General features: G+C 34.1%; 1 protein-coding gene across 4 annotated transcripts in view; it reads right to left on the reverse strand.

Moving 5' to 3' along the window:
- Positions 1–12,328, reverse strand: part of KIFAP3 (kinesin associated protein 3) — a 208,934-nt gene that overhangs the window by 63,643 nt on the left and 132,963 nt on the right. For all 4 annotated transcript variants that reach the window (XM_074221981.1, XM_074221979.1, XM_074221978.1 and 1 more), the window contains 4 exons: positions 7,100–7,208; positions 6,544–6,656; positions 1,708–1,873; positions 1,057–1,182 (listed from right to left, as the gene is read on the reverse strand). In XM_074221981.1, coding sequence (XP_074078082.1) covers positions 1,057–1,182; positions 1,708–1,873; positions 6,544–6,656; positions 7,100–7,208 — 514 coding nt within the window. The remainder of the gene's footprint in view (positions 1–1,056; positions 1,183–1,707; positions 1,874–6,543; positions 6,657–7,099; positions 7,209–12,328) is intronic.

Raw genomic sequence — 12,328 nt, forward strand, 5'->3', positions numbered from 1 at the left:
GAGGCTAGATTCAAACTCCCATCCTCCTGACTCCTAGACCAGTGCTCTAACCATTACATAACCTAGCTGCCCAACCCACACTTAAGGGGAAAGATGATGAACCAGAGAAAGACATTAAAGAGGGGTAGATGAGAAAGGAGGAAGAAAAACTACAGAAAATATGGGGAGGAAAGGATATTTAAAATGAAGAATGCTGCAGAAAGGTATTCACATTCATCCCATTCAGGGATGAGGACTGGTACAATGCCACTCAGTGAAGCTGCGAAGGATTGAAGACTGATTTATGAGGCAGGGAAAGGAGCAAGTACATCACACTCTTAAGGGGAAGAAAAAAAAATCCTGCTTGAGGAAATGATAGGTAGGAGGACGGGAAAGGGACCTCTTTAAAAATGTATCTGTCTTGGGGTGGCTAGTGGTGCAGTGGATAGAGCACTGGCCCTGGAGTCAAGAGTACCTGAGTTCAAATCTGGCCTCAGACACTTACTTACCTAGCTCTGTGGCATTGGGCAAGCCACTTAACCCCATCTGCCTTGCAAAAACTGAAAACTAAACTAAAATAAAATAAAAATGTATCTGTCTTTCTGTCTGCCTGTCTATCTAGCATTGCAGCTATTTGAGAATGTTTCCTGGTAGTGGAAGAGTTAGTAAACAGTTAAACAGAGGAAATGAGCAATGGAATATATTTGGGCAACGTTGGGATGCAAGAGCAGAAGATAAGCTTTGACAAGGAAAAGAGTCATTTTATTCTCTTAAACTGATGTAACAGGGAAAACAAAAAAGGGAAAACAAAAGGATAGGTGTCTTTAGCTTTGACACAGCTTTGTCCAGCAACTACTAGAGGTATTTCTTTTTATTTTACTTAATTGTATTTACTTAATTTCTACTTCTTTTACTTCCAGAGATTTCTATCTTGCCCCATAGTTATCATAATGACAATAAGGTAAAATGTGCTTTAATGAATGTAACTTGCATTTTTCAACAAATTACTGCTTTAACTAATCATATAAACTATAAAGTAGAGAGCATGGAAACAAAATAACATGGATCACAACCTACCATTCAGCAATTCAATGAGTGCTGGAATGATCCCTGATTTGGCTAGCAATGCTGCACAAGAATCATCCATAGACACAGTTCCAATCATTATCACCACTTCTAAAACCAGATCATCTTCTGCAGCACCTAGTGAAATCAAAAAGTGGAGATTGCTCATTTAACAAAATAAAAACTTAGCATCAAATTGCCTAAAACAAAATTAAAGACTATAAGACAGTATCACATTTTCTACCTCTTAAATGTGACACAACTTGCAAACTTCTAAGTTGATTTTAGTCCAATTGAAAAGGGAAGGGGAAAATGGGCCTTGCTGTTGGGGACCTGTTTGGAAAGTAGAAGAGTCAGTACATCTTTCTTAATAGGCAGGCATGAAAAAAAAGGGGAGAATTTCAGGGGCAGCTATTTAGTTGCAGTGGAAAGCTTGGACGTAGGCAAAGGATGAGTTTAAGAAAAAGTGGCAGGCAAGAAAATACTAATAAAAACAGTAAAATATGCAAGAGAGGGCTCTTTTCTGGGAGGAGGATGAGGGAGAAAAGTTTGACTTGCAAAGCAATGGCTAAAGTGCTATCATAGCATTATAAGTTCTCTATTAAAGACCTTCACATTAAACTGAAGAGAGTGACATCATAAAACCAAACACCTGGGACAGACCTGGTTTAAGCTTATCCTTGAGGTATGGAGCCAATTTATACTCCTTGAGAACCAGTTCCCAGTCCAAGTCAGGGATAGTGAGATTTGCTAGGGTCCCCAAACATTCTATCACAAATTCTTCTTCTTCATCATTAGAAATCTGGGCTGCAAGATCACCAACATAATCCTAAATAAGACACAGAAATGGGTGCTTAGTAAAGTTTCAGAAAAGCACATATGTGTTGCTGTTATTCTTCTCTGGTCTACTTAAGACTAATAATATTACTTAATATAAATGATCTCATTTGCATAAATTTAAAATGGGATGTTAAATGAGGAAAATATGAAAAAATCCACCCTCATCCAGTCCTCATTCTCTTAGTATTTCCAACACTACTCCTGAATTTTACTTTTTCAACACAGACATATTCTTATGAGCCATTAAAAGAGTATTATTGGGGCAGCTAGGTGGCATAGTGGATAAAGCACCGGCCTTGGAATCAGGAGTACCTGGGTTCAAATCTGGTCTCAAACACTTAATAAATTACCTAGCTGTGTGGCCTTGGGCAAGCCACTTAACCCTATTTGCCTTGCAAAAAAACAAAACAAAACAAAAAGAGTATTATTAATAATAAGACTACTAAGAAGAAATAACTTAGCATTTATACTTTCCATATGGGTAGTTGTGTCTTAAATGCTTTCAATATATATGTCTGTATATATATATATATATATATATATATATATATATATAATTTTAAATAGATTTTTCTTTTTTATTGTTAATTTACTCATTAACAGATACTTTAAAGTTACAAAAAGAGCAGAAAAGACTATAAAAACTGTTAACTTCGATTACATACAGATTATATTTTTTTTAAAAAGAAATATACAAGGTATGTATGTGTACATATATGTATATACATAGATATGTATACAAATGCACAGGGTAGTAAAAAATCACTTCATTTGTATCTCTTTCTGTACTTTCCCCCTTCTCATTAAAAATGTGAAAAATATTTCTTTGTCTTTAGTTTCTTTTATGACATTACTTTTTTGTAGTTAAATTATATACACTTAAGAGTTTGTTATGGTGAAGGTTAGTCTAAAACTAATATCTGCTAAATTTCTTTTCAGTTTTTCTGACAATTTTTGTATCTTTTTGTGATTTGCTGCTTTTCTATCTCTCTCTTTTCAGTTATACTCCCAGTTCATTCATTTCTTCTATCTTTTGTTGATGATCATGTTTAGAGAAATAAAATAAAATTTTATCTAAGAACTGCTTAAGCTAATAAGTTTTGATATAATTTCAATGTATTTTTAAAAATAAAATTACTTATAATTTCTATTGTTTTTTGACTTATATACTCTGTAGTATTTTATTATTTTATTATTCAGTCTCCATTTAAATCTGAATATTTTTAAAATTAATGTTATAACTTTTATAATGTTGAATAAATAATGTTTAATACCTTTGCTTTTCTGCATTTGCTTATTTTTTTTTCTACCCCAGGACAGTCAGTTTTTAAAAGTATCATGTAAAACTAAAAAAATATGTATGAGCTTTTCAATTCTCATCAGCTAGTCACCATATTTCTAATATTATCGAACTTTTCTAAAATTTTATTCAGTCCTTTCGAAATTTGTTCTAGGCAAGTCAAACCAACATTATAACCAAGACCACCATCTCTTAAAAAGATCCTCAAGACAGCAATGCCCCTTAGGTTGTTGGACCTACTTTCTGAACTAGTCCCTATCCAGCATTACAGAAGGAAGAATTCATTTTGGGGAGGCCCACTTTCTTCATTACCACTACCAACCGATCAATTGCTATCATCAAACCAATAACCATAGGAGTCCTTGTGAGAAGCAGTGCCCCAAAGACTAACCATCCTTTTTGCTTGAGGTCTCATAGAAGCGACACTTGTGAACAAGGGACCAGCTCTTTTCCCAACTACCAAACACCTGCCACCCAAAAGGCAGGTTAGCTAAAGTAGCAAGAACTCCAAGTTTGAGACCAGACTTGTTCTTGGGGAGTCCAACCCGGGGAGTCATTGCCTCCCAGAACTGATAAGGACATCCTAGGACCTTAACTTCAAGAGACTTTGGAGCATCAGTGCTTCCAGTTAAATGTTAAATGGTTTATCATCAGGGATTAATATGATTTTCTAATGGGAAATGATTTTTTAAAAGGGAAATTACCACATGCTTTAAAAAGGAGATTACCTTTATTTCCTAAAGCCTATGGGAGTTTTTAATCTGATTTGCAGCTGAAACCTTCTGTAAGTGTTGTTCCCTTTAGAATAAAAGTTCTTTCTCATGATTGTTTTCCCCTTTAGTTCTAATTCTTCTTTTACAACACAATTAATATGGAAATGTTAAACATGATTGTACATGCACAAACCATTACAGATTTCTTGCTGCCAGGGGGAGGGGCAAGGGAAGGCAGAAGCTTACAAAAGGATGAATGCCAAAAACTATCTTTGTATGTAATTGAAAAAATTAAGTAACTTAAAAAAAAGGGGGGGAAAGAAAAAGAATAAAAGTAATAAAAGTTCTTTGAGATCAGGAACTCACAGCACTTAGTACAGTTCTTTGCATGTATTTTTATTTTTTTTAGCTTTTGCAAGACAAATGGGGTTAAGTGGCTTGCCCAAGGCCACACAGCTAAGGTAATTATTAAGTGTCTGAGGCCAGATTTGGACTCACATATTCCTGACTCCAGGGCCGGTGCTCTATCCACTGAGCCACCCCTTGCATGTAATCTTAATGTTTTATTCATTCATTTTTTTTGTTTAATCCAAGTTGGGAGGGGCAAGGGAAGGCAGAAGCTTACAAAAGGATGAATGGCAAAAACTATCTTTGTATGTAATTGAAAAAATTAAGTAACTTAAAAAAAAGGGGGGGGAAAGAAAAAGAATAAAAGTAATAAAAGTTCTTTGAGATCAGGAGCTCACAGCACTTAGCACAGTTCTTTGCATGTATTTTTATTTTTTTTAGTTTTTGCAAGACAAATGGGGTTAAGTGGCTTGCCCAAGGCCACACAGCTAGGTAATTATTAAGTGTCTGAGGCCAGATTTGGACTCATGTATTCCTGACTCCAGGGCCGGTGCTCTATCCACTGAGCCACCCCTTGCATGTAATCTTAATGTTTTATTCATTCATTTTTTTGTTTAATCCAAGTTTGAAAGGGGCACATTAATGCCTTAGACAATTATTGTTTTGTTGTCTCTTCCTCCTTGTTCAATTGATTTTTCCTTTAGCTATTTAGATACTAAGCTATTTAGTGTATGTAAAAGTATGTGTTATAAACATGTATATATATATATATTTATTTATTTATGTAAACTAACAATTCATTATCTATGGCACCATTAAAGGATACTGTAGGTTCTCTGTTTATCTCTTTTCATTCAAGATATTTTATTGATATCTTTTGTCTCTATGTAACATGCTTCATTAAAAAAAATTCACATTTATTTTCTCTCCTTTCCATTCCATTCCCTTCCCTTATTGAAAAATTGAAAAAAGAAAAAAATTCCCTCAAAACAATTTGTAATGTCCTGGAAAAAAATTTCACATTATCTACATTCTCAAATTTATGTCTCACATTGATTTTATTATTTTATTATTTATTTATTTGTTTGTTTATTTGCAAGGCAGTGGGGTTAAGTGGCTTGTCTAAAAGCCACACAACTAGGTAATTATTAAGTGTATGAGGCCAGATTTGAACTCAGGTACTCCTGACTCCAGGGCCAGTGCTCTATCCACTACACCACCTAGCCACCCCTCACATTGATTTTAAATCTATCAACTTTGTGACTGGAGGTTAAAATATAATTCACTTTTGGCCTTTTGGAATCAGTTTATCATGGCATTGATAAGTTTTTCAAAATTGTTTTTCTTTATAATATTATTGTATAAATTTATTTCTTAGTTCATTCCCAGTAAATTATTCATTTTCTCATATCTTATGACCAATACTATTCCATTTGTTTATCTTAAAAGAGAGAGATCATTTTTAAAAGCAATTTAAGAAAAACTGTTGCCTTATCTGAGATTATGACAATCACTGTTTTGGATTCACTAACATATCTCCTCATTTTAGTTCCTCATCTTAACTCTGAGTTAATATCTTTATATCTGGGGCCAATATGTTTAATCCTTTAAGTCTGTGCAAAGTACATCAGTGTGCTTAAAGAATACAGTTTCTACATGGAAGAGTTAAGATGAGGAGCTAAAGTAGTCTCACAAACAAAATAAATCATTTTACTAGGGGGAAGGAATGATAGGTGGTTATTCCCAGTAACACTTAAAGAATACATAGTGGGTAAGCAGATTTTTCTTTCCATTAGATCCTATTAAATTTCCTCTCTTTGCCAGCTAAACTATCCCTTTGAAAAGAAGATGGCAAATGGGTGTAGTATTAACACTAGTAATCTAATGGTCTGATTCTCAATTTATCCTTTTCTGTCCTGGGTCTAAGCTGTTTGAACTTTTCCTATATTCTTCTCCTTTTAATTCCCCCTTTATAATTCATCTTCCTTAGGTAAGGTTTATTTTGCTTGTGACTATTTCTTCTCTACTTCTACCCCAGATTGATTTTAATGCACTAAACTCTGTGCATATATTGATGGCTCCGATAAGCAGAAGGACTTATCCAGGGTCACAGAGTCAATCAGTGTCTGAGACAAGATGTGAACCCAGTTCTTTCTGACATTAAGTATAAAGCTCTATCCAAAACTTGCTGCTTCTCCAATACATTGAGGTCTTAGAATAGGCAGTTATAAAACATTTTGTATCTATATAGGACAACACTTGGTCCAACTTAATCCATAATAAAGTATGTATGCTTACAATAAACAGATTTTTAGTTGGTCCATCATGCTGTGAAATGTTCCTAATCATCTTCATCAGCAGTGGATCCTTGAATTTTAGAGCCCTCTTCATGAGCATCTTCAGTCCATTTCCTATAAGACAAAAATACCAAATATACCAAATACAATTCAAGTTTAACTTACTTCAAGAGAATTAAGGGGAAAATTATCTTAATACCAATTTTATTAATAAATAAGTGATTAAAAGTAAAACAAACGAGAAGAAAAAAGTTTTTTCCAGAAAATATATAATCAATATTAATTGTGGATAATCCAAGCCAGATTATAAAATTTCTCTTAATATTCAATGTTCCATCCCACTCAAGAATATACTAAGTATCCATTTATAATACAAGAGCATTTTAGGACTTCCTAGTAGTGTCTAATACCTGTAGAGATTAAAGCCCAAAACAGTGGCTTCTAAACAATTTGTATTGGTGTTTGTCCATTACATAACATATACCTTAGTGTCTTCTCAATGGCCTGATTGTACCTTATGCTCAAAGATAAGCAGTAAGAAATTCATGATCACTGACCTTCACAAATAAGTTGTACATTCCTCTTGTTAGCAGCAAGGTTTATGCAGAAGGAGATGAGCTCTAGATCAATTCGTTCATCAGAACACTCAAAGAGCATTTTCATTAGCTGGCAATAAAAATACATACCCTCTGAGTTATAACACCAGAACATTTTAAACTCAAATACAAAAGAATGACAACCAATTTTCACTATGCTCACAGTTTTTTTATATTATAAACCCAGTGGCAACAATAAAAATCTCTTAATTAAGAAATAAATACATAATGAAAAATTAATCCAATGCATGAAACTGACCAATGGCATTTTTGTCTCCTTTTGGGAACTGATAGGTCAATCCTATAAACTGAAGCCTGTCTTTGATGAGTAATTAAACATATAAGGTTATATCCATGTTTGCCAGGGCTTATTCCTCTACAGGCTGCAATCTGGACTTTCTTTATCATTCTCCTGACCCAAGTTACCCAATTTTATGTGTTGTCTTTTTTCCATTAGAATGTCCTTGAGGATTGGGGCTATTTTTTTAACTTCTATTTATATTCCCAGAATTTAGCACAGTGCCTGCCCATACTAAGGGCTTTATAAATGCTTGTTAAATGACTGACTGAATAAATATTTGCTGGATTCCAGGACAGTATCAGGTGTTATGGGGTATATTAAATAAGTCTGAACATATTTCATATATCATGCACAAGAAAAAAACTATGTTGCAAGGAGATAATACTCAACATCCACATATATATTTAGATATATTATACACACATATCTTTATATGTATATATTGTGGTAGAGACTGCAAGAACATAATGTTCAGAGAAGTGTGAAATGTGGGTTGGAGTAATGTTATAAAGGCTTCATGGAAGAGACAAACAAAGGATAACTTCTATCAATAAATATGGGATATCTAAGCATTCTTTTTAAAGGTCATAACAGCTTTTGGTAGAATAGATATTTTTAAAATATAGGAAAAGATGTTTTAATTTTTATGACAGTCATTTAAAATTATATCTTAAATACTCCTATACTGACTCTGTAATGCTGGATGCCATTCAGAATCCAAATTCTCAAGCAGCTTGCCTGATAGTTAAAAAATTAACTTCATAAGCAAAGAGTTCAGAAAGCATGCTTAGACAATAGCTTATATGAAAATGATCTAGGGAATTTGTATTAGAAATTTAGAGCTAGAAGGAATCAGAGAGATTCTTGAAATCTACTCTTTCAGAATGAGAAAAGATTTTACTTCTGAGGTGTAAAATAAAGTAAGGAGATGGAGATAAGATTTTAATCCAGTGCTCTTTCTCTTATAACTTTTTGTGGACTATAAGATTTGCTTGAAAACTATGACATAGAAATCATAAAAAAACTAATGTTAATAATATGTTTTAACTTATTTGGTAATTGATAAAACTCGAAAACCTTGTACACGTGTGCTCATTGGGTCCACTACCAATTTATGCTGTTTAATAACAATGGGGCCACCTTATGGCAAGGTAATCTTCTTACTCCTGATTTTTTTTGATCTACTTTCCACAGTGGCTGCTGGAAACTTCTCTTTGAAGTAGCTGTGTAATGAAGTAGAGCAATGGATTCAGTCACTTATGAGCTAGTCAAGCTGTATGATTCTGGGCAAGTGACTTAATTTCTCAATTCCTCATCTGTAAAATCTCAAAGGCTTCTAAGATTTCTTCCAGTTCCAAATCTAGGATCGTATAATTTTTTTCCCCCCTTCTCTTCATCTCATAATGCCATGACATCATCCCCCATTCTCTCCTCTTTTACACCATTAAGAGTGGCCTTTTTTTTCCTTGCCAAGGGCAACCCTCGATCCCACTTCTTGCTTTTTCTATCATATTGCCTCTATGATTATCATCCTTCTCTTCCTAATCTTCAAGCTCTTTCTTTACTAGTTCCTTTACTATACTCTCTTTACTATAAACACATAGAACTGTCTTCTCAGTCTAAAACAAATAAACACAAACCAAAATAAACCTCTCACCAAATCCCACTAGTTAATATCCTTTCTCTACCCTTCTTAGATAAACTCCTAGAAAAAGCTATTGAAAGTCAATATATCCTAGATTTCCACTTCTTATCCCACTCATTTCTCAACCCTATGTATTCTGGTTTCCAACATCATCACTGAACTGTAGCTGTTCTATCTAAAATCAACTTAATCTCTTAATTTACAAATCTGCTGACTTGTTTCCAGTCTTCTTTCCTTTTGATATCTCTGAAGCACCTAACAATGTTAGTTACCCTTCTGGATATGCTCTTCTATGATTCTCTTTCTTTTTTATCTTCTTTTCCTTTTTTTTTTGGTGAGGCAATTGAGGTTAAGTGACTTGCCCAGGGTCATACAGCTAGGAAGTATCAAATGTCTGAGCCCAGATCTGAACTCAAGTCCTCTTGACTCCAAGGTCAGTGCTCTAACCACTGAGCAACCTAACTGTTCCTCTCTAGTATTACATGATATTTCTCTCTCTTGGTTCTCTGACATATCTGAATCTTCCATTGTCTCCTTGCTGAATCACCATCTATATCATACCCTCTAACTGTTGATGACCCAAAACAAAACAAAAACTACGTTTAGTTCTAGGTCCTCGTCCTTTTTTTCCTTTATATTCTCTAAATTGGCTAAACTAATTGGCTCCCATAGGGTTAATCATGTCACTGAAAATGTCTATACTTTTAGTCCTAAACTATCTCCAGAGTTCTAGTGGCATCTTACATTACTCATCAGACATTATAAACTTTATGTCCCACCACCATCTTAAATATGACATGACATGTTCAAAACAGAATTCATTAACTTCCCCCAAAGTCAACCTCTCTTTTGAACTTCTCTGTTATTGGTGTGGGCTGAAAAATTCTTCTGATCACCTAGGTTTACCAGCCTGATGTCATCCATAACTCCATTCTCACTCAACTCACATATTTACACACTTGCCAAATTTTATCATCTCTAATGCTACAACATTTCTTGCTTGTCTCCAGTCATAGAAGCACAAACCTAATTCAAAATTTACCAAAATTTATCATCTCTCATCCAGATTATGTCTTTGAATCACTTTAGTATCTGGGACATAGAAGGAACCTAAAAGATGCTTGATTAGTTATCGATTCTCTATCCTAATATGCTGAATTAGAACAAAGTTAAGTAAAAACACCTCTCTGAAACTGAAGCAATTTTATAAGTTATTTTATACTTAGAGAACACTAAACAAACTATGAATGGTTTCAGAGAAGAAATAACAGAATTTAAAGGAGGCAGATCATCCATGAAATAAAGAAGATATTTTAAAAGCAGGTGAATTTGACATATTTATGATTTATGACCTGCAAGTACTTCTGTACTTTTAAAAAGCAGGTGAACAAACATGCACAGATACTCTATCATGCCATATCCCTAAAGGGATCCTTTTAACCTATATGTTACTGATACCTGAATCTTTAGAATAACATCAAGAGCAACTAGAACCCAAGATGACTATATAAATAAAAAGATACTATATCAATTATTTAATCTATATTCCCTAGATGTCTTAGATTTTGATAACTGTCAACTGTCTACTATAGTAACAATCCAAAGTAAATGCAAACTAAGTAAAAGTTTTCAGTCATGTTCTAGTTAATGTAATTCATGTTTGTTTTATTTGGGGTTTTCATATTCTAATCTAAAACCTATTACAGATTCTTTCAAACCTTTACTGCTTTAAGATTAAGATAATTGGTTAATCTCTTACATGTTTATAGAATTATTCATGTCACAAATAACAATGAATTAATCTGTGATTCCATAAAATTAACACTGCTCTGATTTATGGGGTCAAAGGAGATGATAATTTAGGTGATGAAGTTATTACCTGTCAACAATTCTCGCATTAAACTCCGAAAACTTATTTGGTTTCTAATTATTTCTAAACAATTTTTATAAGTCAAATTAGGTTTTTTTAATCTCAGTAATTCTCTCATAAAATCAAGAGAAATTAAAATTTAAAATGAATAGAATACATTCTGATACAGAATTAGTTCTTTATAATAAGAAAAAGAAACTCACTTCAATTCCAATTAAACCTATTCAAATTTTAAAATAATAGTTTCATATGAGCTCCATGTGTACCATTATGCTTTTATTTAATTTGATTGCTACCCGTGGCACTTCAAAAGTGAGTGTAATTGCTGCCAACTAGGAAATATTAAAATTAAATTTGTTCTGCTTTAACTATGTCCATTGTCATCTTTTACTGATTTAACAGGAAGGCACTAAAAGGTCCACAGCTTGTGCAATGAAGAGGCAGTAGTGTTCAATCAGACAAGTCCCATATTGAGTATCAGATACCACAGAGCCAGGACTGAAATCACTGTGTCTAGACTCTCTGGCACCTGACTTCACTTATTTACCAGTGACCAGAGGCCAACCCCCACCGCTCGCTGTATTCACATACACCTCTGCACACATCTCCCCCCTCCTGCCTCCTGCCCAAACATCTTTGAATGATTATGCCAGAACTGTGCATGCCTCAGGAATCTCTCCTGACTGGCTACTCCCTCACTCTGCTGTTTGAAGTGATGCTCTGGTTTCTGAACTTCAGCAGATAATGGCAGGCAGGAGCAAAGGGTGCTGTCAGAAAGGACGTTTACCAGCATTCAGCTAAAAAGGAGCATGCAGATCAAAGAGGGGCCCAATAGGACAACTGTGGTGGAAAACATGTGGGTAGCTATGGAGATCCTTGCATACTGTTCTGTGGTAAAATATTAAATAACACCATGACATCATTCCTTAACCATGTACTTTGATTGGCCATTCCATTACTAATAAATACTTTTTATAAGCATCTGGATGGCATTTGCACCTATTTAAACAAAACATGCATTTCAGAGGTCTAAATAACAATGAACTGTTAATACCTATATTGAACTGTTACTAGAATACAACCATTAATTCCTGCCTTCTATAAGGACTCTTACCTGAGATAATCCTCCCATCAAGACTATTAAATAAAGCAAAAGAATCTAAGACCTGGTTAAAATGGCCCAGCTGAGGAGAATGAGCAGAAATAATCTAACTTGAGTGCCTCTAGATAGTCAGGACTTTATGACAATAAACATTTGTAAGAGTTATCCATTCATTCAATGACCACTTGATAAATGTGCACCATGTTCAAACCAGTGTGCTTTGCATAGGGGGAGATAGGTCTACTGCCTGTTTGTTTAACAGAGGACAAAAA

Source organism: Macrotis lagotis, chromosome 2 (assembly GCF_037893015.1).
Source record: "Macrotis lagotis isolate mMagLag1 chromosome 2, bilby.v1.9.chrom.fasta, whole genome shotgun sequence".
In the NCBI taxonomy this organism is placed as follows: Eukaryota; Metazoa; Chordata; class Mammalia; order Peramelemorphia; family Peramelidae; genus Macrotis; species Macrotis lagotis.